The 15,984-nt window shown below is 38.9% G+C and overlaps 1 protein-coding gene across 2 annotated transcripts in view; it reads left to right on the top strand.

Annotated features, from left to right (window-relative positions):
• The window catches only part of Pak1 (p21 (RAC1) activated kinase 1), a 58,095-nt gene that overhangs the window by 33,930 nt on the left and 8,181 nt on the right, over positions 1–15,984 (top strand). For both annotated transcript variants that reach the window (XM_036186730.1, XM_036186738.1), the window contains exons 8-12: positions 727–790; positions 4,968–5,016; positions 10,285–10,397; positions 12,145–12,262; positions 15,017–15,116. In XM_036186730.1, the coding sequence (XP_036042623.1) occupies positions 727–790; positions 4,968–5,016; positions 10,285–10,397; positions 12,145–12,262; positions 15,017–15,116 (444 nt within the window). The remainder of the gene's footprint in view (positions 1–726; positions 791–4,967; positions 5,017–10,284; positions 10,398–12,144; positions 12,263–15,016; positions 15,117–15,984) is intronic.

The following is a 15,984-nucleotide window of genomic DNA, read 5'->3' on the forward strand; positions in this document are numbered from 1 at the left end:
CTCCTGATACAGAGCTCTCTTGGCTTTCTTAGCCTATCTGAGTTGTACTTACAAAAGTCAGCGTAGGCAGGGCCTTTCTGAAGCCTTGCAGTCTTCCTCCGCCTCTTCCTCTCTTCCCTGTCCTCTCAGCGCTCACTGCATCGATGTTTCTCGAGGAGAGACTGTCTTAAGTCTTCCTCTTTATTTCTAGTACTCAGCATTTAGTCTGGTGTGGAATAAATGAATAAATGTTTAATGAGTTAATTTTAAAATGAATGAATGGCTCTTAGAAGTTTAGAAATGGAGTAAATTACTATGAATAAACACAATCAAGGATATAAAACTTTTGGTTGTAGCCAGGCAGTGGTGGTGCACGCCTTTAATCCCAACGTTCAGGAGGCTGAGGCAAGCAGATCTCTGTGAGTTTGAGGCCAGCCAGGTCTACAAAAGGAGTTCCAGGACAGCCAGGACTACACAAAGAAACCCTGTCTCAAAAAAACCAAACAAAACAAAACAAAAAACAAAAACCAACCAAACAAACAAACAAAAAACAAAGGAGAGGAGGAATTAATAAAACTTTTGGTTGAGATTTACTGAGGGAAAGTCAATACCTGGTTAGGATGCTTTCAGGGGAACTGGATACAGTTCTTTAAAACTTGTCAACCTAGGGGTTTAAGAGGATCATGGGCTCTCTTGTGTATCTTGATCTGGAACAAAAATGATTCATGGTCTCTGTTTTTTTCAAAGGGAGCATAGTGAGTGTGGGCGATCCTAAGAAGAAGTATACACGGTTTGAGAAGATTGGACAAGGGTTAGTAGGGGCTTCTGTTTTCTTGGAGAAATGACTTAAAATTGTATGTACTAGCATATATGAATTTACTTGGGTTGTTTTTTTTTTTTTTTTTGCCTCTCATCAACCTTGTTCTATTTCTTTACTTTGCCTCACCTATCTGTTATATTAGAATGACTTCCAGATTTTGCAGAATTATGCTTTATATGAGAGATGTGCTATTATCTGGCCATACTAAAGTACCCCTGCCTCAAGAATAAACAAGTCACCTATTTTCTTAGCATGAAACCAACTTCCCAAACTATAACTGATTTTCCATATTAACCCTGTTTGCCCTAGTTCTGAGACCTATAATGACTAATATGAAATTTAAGACTCAGTTCAATAGACTTCCTAATAATGGAACGGGACCTATTTTTCTAGGTGGATGACAGACTTCATGAGTGTTACTCTCTATTTCATCTACAACCATGTGCTGTCCTCTCGGTCTATTGAACTCAGCAAATCTTTAAGTTTTGTTGTGTGTTGAGAGTGTGAATATGGCTATGAATCAGGCACCATCTCTTCTTTCAAGGATCTCAAGTCAGCCGGAGATAGAAAGACACAAAAGAATTATGGTGTAGAAGTCACCTTTCGTCTGGGAGGAGGTCAAGTGGGACAAAGAAAGAGGGAATGTTGGGGCTGGAGAGACGGCTGGGCAGTTAAGAGCACTGGCTGCTCTTCCAGAGGACTGGGGTTCAATTCCCAGCACCCACATGGCAGCTAGCTACTGTCTATAACTCCAGTTCCAAGAGACCCAGCACCAATGGCAAAACATCAGTGCACATTTAAAAAAATATCTTTGAAAGAGGGAATGCTGCAAGAAGCTTAGTGGTGAACATAAGTTGTGTACATATGTAAAAATCAAATTATACACATATATCTTAATGCAGAAAAATTTAGGTAAATTGTTCCTCTATATAAAAAGTGAAAATAATGAGGTTTCTATGAATATGCAAAAAAACCCATGAGATTTAAAAGAAACTGAAAAAATTAAGTTTGGCTCCTAGTTGGTTCTCTGTGGAACAAAAGCATTGTTACTAATTAATTGAAATTTTTTGTCTTAATTTTCTTAGGCTAACAGAAATTTCTGAAAATATGTTAAAGAATTGTAAAATATGGGATGGGGTGACATTTTGCATATCATTTTATAGTTTATTATTTATATTGAGTTTTAATTTGATCCTCAAAGCAACTTTTGGCTGAGGAGATGTCACTTTTCCTGATCCAAGTGGCTTTCCCGCTGATACAATGCCTTTATGAGTCCAAACTGGTAGAAAAAGATAGCTTATATATGGAGAAGAAATTATTTTGCTTACCTCAGTAATGAAGATGGCATTTTTGTTTTTAGGTGATTAAATTGAGTTATTAAGAATGTAGTGCTGAGGGCTGGAGAGATGGCTCAGAGGTTAAGAGCACCGACTGCTCTTCCAGAAGTCCTGAGTTCAATTCCCAGCAGCCACATGGTGGCTCACAACCATCTGTAATGAGATCTGGCGCCCTCTTCTGTATACTAAATAAATAAATAAATCTTTAAAAAAAAGAAAAGAAAGAAAAAAAGAATGTAGCGCCGGCAGTGGTGGCGCACACCTTTAATCCCAGCACTTGGGAGGCAAGGGCAGGCAGGTCTCTGTGAGTTCGAGGCCACCCTAGGCTACAGAGCGAGTCCCAGGACAGCCTCCAAAGCTACACAGAGAAACCCTGTCTCAAAAAAAACCAAAAAGGAAAAAAAAATGTAGCACAAAGGGTACATGGGCAAATTTCAGCTAGTCAGATTCCTCTGGGTTTGAGCTTCTTTATCTGTAAATTTGGAGGATTGTGGATTAAGGGCATTTCTCCTCTGAAACATGCCTTTAAAAAAATAGATGTATAACATCTAGGAAATGTTCTCTGCTTTATTTCACAGGCCTGCTAGAGTTAAGCCAAGAAATTAAGTATTTATTAAGCACTTTTGTTAATGTTGTATTCCATAATTTAAAAAATATCATACAATTTTGATACATTGGTTGGTACTGTTATAATTTAGGCTTGCTTCCTTTTTAAGACCTGGAAACTGTTAAGTGTCTGATCTTATATCTGCTTATGTAGCTTTCTAAAACTTTGAGAGAATCCCATTTCTACTTCTGACTTCCCCAGGCACCAGGCACACACACAGTGCACATACATACATGTGGACAAAATGCTTATACAGATAAAATACAAACATTATTTTTTAAAAAGAATAGGAATACAGAGGGCTAGGGTCAGGAAAATAGATGCACATTCTGTACCTAAAGCTCTCTAGGCAAAGAGGGTTAGGCAGTGAAGAAATAGTTACAGTGAACAAACACATCTAGTCCTCATTTGAGAGCCAATGTCTTCTAATTACACTCTACATGCGTGTAGCTAGGCTGTCAAGGAGTGGTGGTTAGGGAGCTGGTGACCATAGTTTCTAGCTGGAGGCATATGTCCAGCTGTCTTTTCTTCTTGAATTAACATGACTTTTATGGGAAGCATAACTGGATTTGCTGGGAACATCTTATAACAGACCAGAATTAAAAATGTCTACTAACTGCACTTTATATATGTGACACATGTTGTGTATACCCACAGATATGTGTTGCAAATTACCCAGACATATACAGGATTTGTGATTTCTAGGCACAAGATGAGGGATTTAGTTATTTCATAGAGGTAGCATCATGTAGCGTTATTTTCAACATCTCTTTCACTTACCTACTCTTTGAGTGTGTATATAAACACTACATGTTCATATGTCTTTTGTGGAGCTAGTCTTACTTTGAGGGTGAGGTAGAAATAATCTCAGATTTTCTGGAAGTACATATATTTGGAAAAGTATGTGCAGTATCATTTTATTTATTTATTTACTTACTTACTTAACTTATTTATTTAGGTTTTTCGAGACAGTGTTTCTCTGTGCAGCTTTGCGCCTTTCTTGGATCTCGCTTGGTAGACCAGGCTGGCCTCGAACTCACAAAGATCTGCCTGGCTCTGCCTCCCGTGTGCTGGGATTAAAAGCTTGTGCCACCACCACCCCGCTTCATTTTATTTTTGAAAAAACTAAAAATGCATTTCATTTCAACCATAGAATATGAAACCCTTTTGATCAGTTATGATTGAAAAGTGTGATTTTAAAGTGTCAAGATATCCTATAAAAGGAGGGAAGGATACTTCAAGATTATTTCAGGCTATTCAGTGTGAGTTGACAAAGTTTTCATAGTTTTTAAAAATCAGCTATACTTTTAAAAGATTAACTGTGGAACAGAATCTTAAAAGCTGAATATCAGTCCTTGCAGGCCTCTGCTACCACTTTGTTTTTTAGGGTCTTGCCCATCTTCCTCCCTTGGTTTACTGAGTTACAGAATTACAGGCAGATGCTACCAAAAACAAGCTCTAGTTGTAGTTTTTAATGTAAAATTTTAATAACACACATAAGTATATTGCTCTATGAATTTTTAAAAAGTACATACATGAACATAAGATGCATCCAGGTCAATAAAGAGAACATTACTGATACTCTAAAAGTCTATATTTTAATAAATATATATAAGCCACCCCCCCCCCATTCTGAACTTCTCTCTGGTCTCCCTTACCCATCCTGTCACTCCCAGTTGAAAGTATAAGAAGTGAAATCAAGTTCACAAAGGGAGCAGAGAAGAGGAGGGCAAGTAGGTTTAAGAAATGAATGTCTTGCCGGGTGGTGGTGGCGCACGCCTTTAATCCCAGCACTCGGGAGGCAGAGGCAGGCGATCTCTGTGAGTTTGAGGCCAGCCTGGTCTACCAAGCGAGATCCAGGAAAGGGGCAAAGCTACACAGAGAAACCCTGTGTCGAAAAACAAAACAAAACAAAACAAAAAAAAGAAATGAATGTCTTTGAACACTTTTGCATTTTATGGACTAAACTCTGACATATGTGTCTAAGTAAAGCTCAGAGTCATAAGTTGCTTGAGATCAGAGTAGAAGTTCTAGATTGGTTAAGGCCTTCATTCTTTGCTACCACACACTGCCTTTCAAATGTGAGAGTGGGAGGTTGCAGAGGGAGGATTTACCTTTGCTGCTTTTGTTCACATAGTTCTAGGTTGTGTGCAGAGCTGTGTGGACAAATACTACCTCACTGACCATCTGTGTTTATTTTCCTTCCTCCTTATCTTTCTTTCAGTGCTTCAGGCACGGTGTATACTGCAATGGATGTAGCCACAGGGCAGGAGGTAAGTATTCATCACCAGCTGTTGGACTTCTACTCCTAAAGTGCTTGTTTTTAATTTTATTTGAAGTTAATTTTATCCCCTCTCTCCCTCCCTTTCTCTCTCTCTGTCCCCCCCCCCTCTGGCTCAGTGGGGACATTTCTGGTTTCTTTCTGTATCATGGTGGGCTCAAATAGGAGATTAATACAATGAGACTTCAAACTTTTGCAAAAGCTACCAAAGATCAAGATGGAGAGCAGGTCAGAGGAGGAAGGATGGGCCATGGAAGCCAGGAGATGGCTCTATAATTCCCCATGAGAGATGTAGTTGTAGAAGTAAGTAGATTTGAGAAATAGTTAGCAGGTAACTTGACAGAACTTAGTGATAGAATGTGAGAACTACTTCCAGATGGCAATATTGTTCAAGGAGAAACAATAAAGTCAGAGATATAAGTATAAAGAAGGTGGATAGCTGGAGGGATCTTACTGAACTGCCTAGATATGGGAGATTTAAACCCATGGCTGTCAGCTTCTAATCTAGTAACTTCCAAGTCTATGCTTCAGGCCTTGTTTATTTGGAGGTACCTCTTTGTCCTTATTTTATTAAGCCATCAGAATGCTGACCTTCTTGCTAAAGCCTGCTGATCCAAGATCGGCAAAAGGAATCCATGAAGGGAATATCAAGTAATTGGAGGTTCCTTGTAGACTACCCTTGATTGTCTACCAAACAGGAATGCTGACAGGTGGGTTGCGGTTAGTAATTGCCTGGGAGAAATTCTTAGTTAAAAGAGTATGGGAACTCAGAAACCGAGAGGGGAACTTCTTGAGTGAAAATAAAATTTTGTTTCTCTTAGAGAGGCTGCTTTGATCTACTTATATATTTTTGGTTATCAAAATCTGGTATCTTTGAGGGGTAGTACAGGTTTTATTGTGTTCTAGTTAACTTTTTAGAGGTGTAAAAGCCAAATACTGATGTTGTGTGAGAGCAAATCAGTTTTTAAAATCACCAATATGGGAAGTGCAGAGATGGCGCAGTGGTTAAGAGCACTTGCTGTTTTTGCAGAAGACTCAAGTTTAGTTCCCAGCACCCTCAGTTGGGTGGCTTACAAGGGCCTGTACCTCCATGAATAGGGTGTCCACCAACCTCCTCTGGCCTCAGCAAGCACTACACTCATGTGCACACACCCACACACAGACACAAACATAATACGCATAATTAAAAATCTTAAAAATAAAATCATTATTAGTTAATAATTAATTGAAAATTTAAAGACATGGATGCTTGCCTGAAGTTATTTCTGCTACCTTGGGTGAACCATTTGACCTTTTTCTACCCAAATGATTAGGGTCTGAGTTAGAATTAAATCCTGTGTATTTTGGCTGCAGAGTCACAGCAGAGGAGCTAAGGTTAGGTATTAGGGACCTCCTTTTACCATGTTTCTATCCTCTTAGGCCTTGTAACCCTTGATGGGAGACAGGCAGGTGATTGTGTTCCTGGAAGTCTTGGAGATGCCTGTGTGAGAAGCAGGCCAGAGGAAAAAGAAACTTGACTTTGCTGTGTGCTTGTCTTGTGGTTAAAAAACTATGAATGGAAGCAAGTCCATTGCAGAGGCTAATGCAGTGTGGTCAGGAAGGCCTCATTTCCTGCCCAAGGGAATATAAATCTGTAGTGAGGCTAGAGTGATGCTCTTAGTCATTGTGAATGATTGTGGGGGTGTTATCCAGCTGGAAGAGGGGAGCCTTTGTCTGTTGCATACAGACAGATTAGCATGTTAGTGCTGGGAAATCTCCCTGTTAGAGATCAGTCATTTTTCAAGCTTGTTTTTAAAGTTAATGTGTATAATAGAAAGAACATATTAGAAGAGCTTTTGGAGTTATACTGGTCTGTGAGCATTGATTATGATCATAGGCAGTTTTCTTTCAAGCCTTAGCTTCAGCATCTGTACCTAAAAATGCAGCACATCGCTTTGAAGGGTTGTTAGGTTTGGCTTAGATAGGTGAGTGCAGCAGGAAGCACAGTCATCATTCTTGCTGTTCTATGCTTGGTTCTTGTCAGATGGGTGACTACTATGTTTATCATATTCATTGCTGGCTTCCTTTATTACTTAAATCTTTTACTTACGTGTGAGTGACATGTCTGTTTTTTTAGTACTCAAAACATATTTTGAGTAGATGAATCATGGTTGAGTTATTATTTTCAGTATATTTATATAAAGAGATTTAGGGTCATAAAACTGGTGATTAGTCAAATTCAAAAATTGACAGTCAAGCCTAAAACTTAGAGCTTTTAGGTTCAAGTCCAGTTGTTTTTTTTTTTTTTTTTTTTTTTTTCCTTTTATAGGAGTGGTATTGCCTGTCCTGGATGGACAGGGTTTTATTAAGTCAAGGCATTTAGCCAGAGCTCTAGAGCCCATCAGTAGTGACTAAAAGGGACTCTCTGTCTTATCCTAGCCTCTTCTTGCCTTCTCCCTTGCTGCTGCTTCTGATGACTACTGGGAAGTTCACAAGCACTAGCTCATCCTCTAGGATGGCCTAAGGAACTCCAGAGGGACTCTTAAGGTCCCAGTCCTAGTTGTAAAGCCTTACTTCATATCTGCAGTAGATTAATGTGTCGCTTTCCAGCACTTAGGAAAAGCTACTCCTCAGCCATTATGGAAAGATGAAGTGAGACCTAAGGCCTGACCTACTAGGAAACCCATTTCCAAACAATTCATTTAGGTTAGAAATGGAAGAAGTCAAAATGCTTAACAAAATCATTAAAAAAATTTTTTTATTATGCTTATGTGTGTGTAAGAGAGAATGTGAGTATATGTGTGGGTGGGGTGGGCGGGAATACATGCAAATGACCATGATGACCATGTCCTCCATGGCACATGTGAGGATGTCAGAGGATAGCTTGAGGGAGTTTGTTCTTTCCTTCTGTCATGTGGGTTCCAGGAATCAAACATAGGTTGCCAGATTTGGCTGCAAGAACCTTGATCCACTGACCCATCTTGATGGCCCATATGAATTATTTTTATTCTTAATAATTAGCTGAGCCTCTTCAGAAGACTTTATTGACTTGAAGTAATATTGTTTGCATCATTTATTTTTAAAATTTTTACTTATTTTTATATGTATAGGTGTTTATCCTGCATGTATGTCCATACACCTTGTGTGTGCCCAAGGAGCTCTGAAGGCAGTGGGTTCCTTGAAACTGGGGCTAGATAATTATGAGCTGCCATGTGGCTGCTGGGAATTGAACTGGGTCTTCAGTGATCTTAACCCCTGAGCCAATACTCCAGCCTGCATCCTTCATTCTTACTGCTGCTTCTAAAAGACGTTCTATTAGATGTCCACATTCTTGTCTACTAAGCAAGAAAAAAGAAACCATCTCTAGGGAATCACATTTAGCAAACAGTGTAACCGTCTGGAATATAGTAGTAGTGGTGGTGTATGTGTGTGTTCAAAACAAAGAACTTATCAATTTACTGCTTCTCTTTCTCTCTAAGAACCAGCTGTATTTGTTAATCCCTGTGCTTGACATTGGGGTCTTGAGGCTTTCAGTTAAGCTCTGAAATGTCTAGATACATTCATGCACACACATATATACCTAATTCTTCATGCAAAGTAGTAGGAATAATATGATATTACAGGGCTTTCCAAAAAGGGGAACACACACACACACACACACACACACACACACACAGTTTGAGGATGAAGTTTCCTTTACCATGATACAAAGCTTCTGACTGTGTAAAACTGATGCAGTCTTTTCCAGACAGAGGTGATCTTAAACAGAGTCAGGGAGAACATGGAACATGTAGTAGAGTGCAGTGGGAAATAACATTGAGAAACTTGGATGTAAAGCTGAGAAATATTTCTCAAATGAGCCATTTTTGCTTCTAAATGGGAAGAGAGTTACTCAGTGTGTATGGGGTTGGGGGACTAGTCTATATTAACAGTATAAATTAAAACAAAGTACCTTTTATGTGAATGTGTGTGTGTGCATGCCTCAGCACGTGTGTAGATCAAAGGAAAACTGGCAGAAATTGCTTCTTTCCATCTACTAAATGGATCCCATTACCTGCTGACCTGTGTCATTGACCCAAATGGAATAGCCTTTGAAGATTCTATTTCTGATTTTACTACTGAATTACTGTGCATGCAAGTCACGTATCCTCTCTGAATCACAATTTCCTCATTTGTTGAAAAAGTTATATACAAGATACCTCAGATTAAATGAGATAGCAAATTTGGCTAGGTGTGGTGACACATACCTTTTAAGTCTAGCAGTTGGGAGAGTTTGAGGCCAGCCTGGTCTACATAGTGAGTTCTAGGCAAGTCAGAGTCAAGACTACGTAGTGAGACCTTGTCTCCAAAAAAATAAAAGAAAGAAAGATAACAAATTTGTGAACATTTTAGAAGAGTACCTAATACCTAGGGATCTAAAGTATACCTTATTATTTGTATTAAGTGATTAAGTGGGATTTTGTTTTATTTATATAAACAAAGAACCTATGAAGCTCTTTTTCATATAGAAGCATTAGGAATCTTGTCCCTTTCTTAATATTTCTTAACTTGGTGATCTCTGATTTATCTTTCCATGCTATGTGTGTGGTGGTGGTGGTGGGGTAATGTGCATATAACTACAGGTGCCTGTGGAGGTCAGAATAGGACATCAGATCCCCTGGAACTGGAGTTATAGGTGGGTGGGAGCTGCCTATGTGAATGCTTGGAGAACCCTGTAAGAGCAGAACATGCTCTTAACTGCTAAGACATCTCTCCAGTCCCATATTCAGAACATATTATTATTTCATTTTTTAATTAACTTCTTTGAACTTCTCATAGCTTCTTTTGTTTTTTATTACCATTTTTCAAAAGACAGTTTAACTATGAAGCCAGGCTGGTCACCAATGTACAATTCTCCTATCACAGCCTTCTGGGTGCGGGGATAATAGGTAGTACCAACTCTCTATCTAGTGATTCTTTAAAATGTTTTTTACATTGAAGTATCAAATTTTGATATGTCAGAATAGCAAGGCGCTTATTAAAACAGTTTTTTTTTTTTTTTAGTAAGTTTGTAGTGGTTCCTGAAACATTTGTTTCCAACAGTCTTTTGAGATGATGTTAAATACTACTGGTTGAGAGAATTCCCTTTGAAAACCATTTGTTTAACATTGATAAGTTATGAATTACTTTAAGGCTAAGGCCATGTTTTACTTTTCACTGTTCCCTTTAGGTGTAGTGCTGAATGTATGCTTAGTAAATGTGTGACCCTTGTATGTGAACATTGAATGTACTGGTATTTCAGGTGGCCATTAAACAGATGAATCTTCAGCAGCAGCCGAAGAAAGAGCTGATTATTAATGAGATCCTGGTCATGAGGGAAAACAAAAACCCAAATATTGTGAACTATCTGGACAGGTATGGAGTGGGAGGGTCCTGACAGAAGTTTCAGGCCTTTGAGACTGATGTGTTAGAGGAGGAAATGAGCCAGCACTTGGGACTGCTTCTGTCTAAGTATTTTCTGTGCTGAGCTCCTTGATTGCGGGAAAATCCTGGGTGATGGTTAACCCCACCACCCCTAGCTTCTGACAACTGATTCTTTTACTGTGCTTTCTGATTTAGGGAAGTTTGCCTCCTCAGTCCTCCTGTGTGGTGTCTGCATTTCATTCTATATTCCAAACATTTCTTCATCCTGCTCACCCTCCTGAATAACTCCTTGTTGTCTATAAACTCTTAAAATGTGATGCTCACTCCAGTCTTGGTGTTGTTTTGAAATCTGACCACCATGGAAAAAATGGGACTCTGTTTTTCTTAACTTAATAAAAGTGTGTCCATTTGTCATCGTCCCCCCCATGCCTGTTGTTTCATTGTTAACTGCTAGTAAGTTTGTGGTTAACTGAAATTTATTACCCCCCCCCCCCTTATGTAAACTTGCATTAAACTGAAAATACAGAACATTTTAGCTTACCAGCCTCTACCTCCTAACTGCTAGGATTAAGACATGCATCACCATTTTTAACTTGTCCTAGTTATTCTTCATCACCTTAAAAAAAAAAATTACCATTGGGTTGAGATGTAGCTCCATGATAGACTGCTTGGCCAGCATGTATGAGGCTCTGAGTTTGGTTCCCAGCATCACCAGAAGAAAATTACAAAAGAACAGGATTGAAATCATCTTTGTTTGAGATAAGTCTTAAAATCTTTCAAGTTTTCCCATCTACCAAGAAAGAGACCCATTACCAGGATGAAGAAAAGATGACAGCTTTCATACCTTAAGCTAACACGTGTTTTTTTTCCAGCATAGTTTCTTTGCAGAAGGTTAACGCAAGTCATTTAGCCTCCTTTCATTTGTCTACAGTGAATTGACCAGATGGATTAAGTTATCTTTATTTATCATGTAATGGGTCTGAGAGATCTATTCTCTGAGTCAAATTCAGTTCTAACTAAGGTCAGTTTATAATGTCCCAGGCTACCAAACCACAGCCTTGGTTTATTAGAAGAGGCTGGAATCCTAGAAACTCAACATAAAAGTCATTGTCAGCCTAGTAACCTTGTGTACATTTTACAGCTTTTGAAGATCTATCACCACCCTTTCACTTAAATATATATTATAATAATATACGTTTAACATGCATATTATCTTACTCATGGATTTATTCAGTAAATATTGGTATCTACTGTGATAGACCCTGAGACTAGGGTCTTGAACTAGACCCAGTTTACCTTGTGGATCTCAGATCTAGTAGAACTCTCAAGGAGATCCTGATAATATGGCTTCCAAATCCCATCCTTTTCACATGTGTGGATACTGCCTGAATACTGTTATAGCTGTGGGAATAATGCTAATCTTTCTAATTTTAGGAGTTATCCTTTGGTATTGCAATGAAATATGATTTTATATTTCAACATGGTATTCTTAGTTTTAGTGTTTGGAATTTCACAGACCATGTATATTTTGTTTTTTTTTTTTTCCAGGTTTATCTTCAGGTGATTTAAAATTACTGATTCTGCCCTCCAAATTTTGATTTTTCCTGGAGTAAGGAACCCTAGACTCTTAATCTGCCTGAGATAGTGTGCTTTATATCCCAGTTCCTTGGTTTTGAAACCCTGCAGTGGCTTAATGTATTCTAACTAGTCCTTCTTGCTCTGTACCTGTTTCCTGCAGTTACCTTGTGGGAGATGAGCTGTGGGTTGTCATGGAATACTTGGCTGGAGGCTCCTTGACAGATGTGGTGACAGAAACCTGTATGGATGAAGGCCAGATAGCAGCTGTATGCCGAGAGGTAAGGCCAAGGGTCAAACAGGAAGTAACTTCATATTATTGTCCTTGAAAGTTCACACAATAAAGAGGCTTCAGTCTGGGCTCTGTCAGAAAGGGAGAAGTTAGTTCTGACACTTATCATTCATATTGTATGGTTGTATTTTATAATTTCTGTAATCATGTTCTTTAAAACTAACTGTTCTGACCGTGACAGAAAAACTAGAAGTGCATACTAAAACAGTCATTCATACTTTGAGTCTGTGGTTATAGTTGTTCTAACATATAATATTTCTCTTCATCTCTTTTATTTGGACATACATTTGAACCATTTTTCCCTGCCTCCCTGCTTTGTGTACTGTGAAGGAAATAAAGCTGGTAAGAAAGTAGTGACATGCTTCAGATAGGCAGTCAGAGAAGGTTCCACCCTTGGTTTGAATATGCATCTGAATGACATGCAGAGGTAAGCCAGCAGAATTCTAGAATAAACTGACTCCAGGCAGAAAATCTGAGATGGTGTCATTTGCCTGTAATCCCAGCACTGGGGAGATGGAGGCAAGATCAGAGGGTTAAGATCATCTCTGGTTACATAGCAAGTTTCAGGCCAGCTTGGGATACAAGAGACCCTGTCTCAAGCAGACCAATAGCAATCATAACTCCAGACAAAACAAGCCAGAAAAGGAAAGGCCTAAGTAGATATTCTCCTTCCTCGTTGCAGTTAACTATCTAGGGGTCTATAGTGCTGTAATGAGCTTTCCAGAAGGCTTCCATGAGGAGCATTGTCTGTAGGAGGTAGGCACATTCTCACACTTCCATGAGGAGCATTGTCTGCAGGAGGTAGGCACATTCTCACACTTCCATGAGGAGCATTATCTGCAGGGGGTAGGCACATTCTCACACTTCCATGAGGAGCATTATCTGCAGGGGGTGGGCACATTCTCACACTTCCATGAGGAGCATTCTCTGCAGGGGGTAGGCACATTCTCACATCCAAGTGAGAGTGACGGCGATGGGAACAGACAGAGACTCTGAAGATGCCAGTGTTTTGCTCTTGAGATACTGAAGGGTTTGTTTTTGCATTTTGGTCTTTTGAGATAGTTTCTCTGTGTAGCCCTGGTTGTACTGGAACTCACTCTGTAGACCAGGCTGGCCTCAAACTCAGAGATTCGCCTGCCTCTGCCTCCCAAGGGCTGGGATTAAAATCAAGTGCCACCATGTCCAGCCCTGAGAGACTGAGATTTTCTAATACCCAAAAGTAGGAAAGTTAGGATATTGAAGAAAGGGTGAGATTAAAAAAAATGTATGGGGATGAGTGTGATTAGTGTCTGATGGTGGAAACCGTTTTTCAGCATATTTATGAAGTGACTGTTAAAGGATATAGATTTTTTTCTTTTAAGCACTTGGGAACTTGAGAGTATAGATGAGCTGAGGAGTGTAGTATACATTAGGCCCTGAGTTTGATCCCAAGAACTGCACCAAAGCCACGAGAAATGGGGCCAGAAATTTAAATGTTATATAAATAGGTGGTATTGTTATTCTTAAAAGCTAATAGTGATGCCTTCTTCTGACCTCCACAAGCACAAAACATTATGCACATACATATGTGCTGGCAAAACCCTTTCACATAAAATATATAAATCTACTTTTAAATTTTTTTAAGATACTGCCTTTTATTTAAAAAATTCTTTTGCATTTTTGTGTATGTGTGTGTACACATGCAGGTATGTGGATGTGTACATGCCATGGTGTACATGTGGAGGTTAGAGAACAACTCCACCTTGTAGATTCCAGGGAATCTAGCTTAGGTTATAAAGCTTGGTGGCAAACTCCTTAACCTTCTGAGCCATCTCCCTTCCCCGGAACCAGACATTTTCATTGTACCATTTGCCACTCACTCTTCGGGGTAAATATGTGTTTAAGTTTGTGTGTATGTGTTGGGGAATCCTCATAATAGGTGTTTTGTTTTGTACCTTTTCTCTCTCTCCCTCCCTCCCTCCCTCTCTCCATCTCTCTCTCTCTCTCTCTTTCTTTCTAAATTTTTCTCATATCCTTTACTGGTTGTAATCATTACTAAACCTTAAAAGCCTATTTGTGCTGGCAGTGTGGGTCAGTGAGAGAGTATATGCCTGGTGTTTTTGAGCCCATAGTTTTACTTCTCAGCACTTAAAAAAAAATCTATCTTTGTAAATAATTTGTAAATATCAATCTCTGTATAGAACTTAAAATAAATTCAGGTGCCCACTGGACATTTGTCTTCATGTTTCATAGAGATGTCAAAACTTCCTTTCCAAAATAAGACTGTCTACAAACATCAATTCCATGTATCTCCTTTCCTAGACATGGAAATATATTGATAGAATGTTTCTGATTAAAGGAAAATTATAAGATGAAAGCAGCAAGCAATTTTAAATTAAAATTTAAATTGTGTGTGTGTTTGGGGTGGAAGGTTAGGTGCACATGTATGTGGATGACCAGGGAGGCCAAAGGCATAGGATCCCCTCAAGTTGGAGTGATGGACAGTTGTTAGCTGCCCAGTGTGGCCACCGAGCCATCTCTTCAGCCTCCTACAACCCTACCCTGCCCCATGAAGTTTTAAAAGAATGCTTGTTAGGAGACAGAAGATTTGGTTATATAGCTGGCTCTGCCTCTTTATGTGGGGCAAGTCTATTTCTTCCTGGGGGCCTTACTTCCTTAATCTTAAAATGAGGAGGTTAGATGATTGTTGTTAGTCTTCTAATTATATGTTTTTTTCTTTATCCTGCGCTCACTACTTCAACAGTGTCTACAAGCTTTGGAGTTCCTACATTCAAACCAAGTCATTCACAGAGACATCAAGAGTGACAACATTCTGCTGGGAATGGATGGCTCTGTCAAGTTAAGTAAGTATGAGTCTTAGAAATGGTAACACTTCTCTACATGCGGGGCTGTGTCTCTGGTGGGATGGTAATTAAGTAATAGTAATTCTAGCATTCACCAAAGAGACTTTGTTATTTCATAAGATATTATTGGATATTTCTATTCCTTTGTATTATCTAATAGTATTTTTTCACTATTTCTCAATTCTTTCATACATTGAAACACTTCCCCCCTGAATGTCTACTTCTGTGGTTCTCTCAGACTCTGAGGGTACATTTTACCAGTCTTCAAGGAATTTTCAGTCTCATATGAGAGACTTGTCATGAGTTAGAAAAAAAATTTTATGTAACTTTACTCATTCAGTTATTTATTCAGTAACCATTTGATGAATATCTATTATATGCCAATTGTCTTAGAGGTACAAAGAAGAGTCCTTACTATCAGGGTACTACCAATTTAAATAAATGTGTACTTTCAGTATAATGTGTAAGAACTACATTTTGTACAAAGGTGTGAAACCAGTTACCTAGACAAACTATGTCATAAGTGGGTAGACAGTTTATGAGAGGACTTTGTTAGCATGTAGAGTAAGGAGCTGATAAAATTAGGGCCATATTTCAGTGTTGGGGGTTGGGGTTTAATTCAGCGACTTACGTCTAGAAGATAACAGAAGGAGTTAATTACAAGATTCTGAGGTGTGGAATTTTTTTTGTTTTTTAATGTATAAAGAGTCAAGTAATTAAGGCCAAAATGACCCACTGGACTTTAATGCCTTGACCGTTTGGTTTGAGGAGAAGGCGGAAGGCTAGTGATGCTCTGTATATTTCTCCTACTTCTCTCCAAGGCTGAGTGAGGAGTAGACTGGTAGCAGTCAAGTGATTCCTGCTTTGG

Source organism: Onychomys torridus, chromosome 1, assembly GCF_903995425.1.
Source record: "Onychomys torridus chromosome 1, mOncTor1.1, whole genome shotgun sequence".
Taxonomy (NCBI): Eukaryota; Metazoa; Chordata; class Mammalia; order Rodentia; family Cricetidae; genus Onychomys; species Onychomys torridus.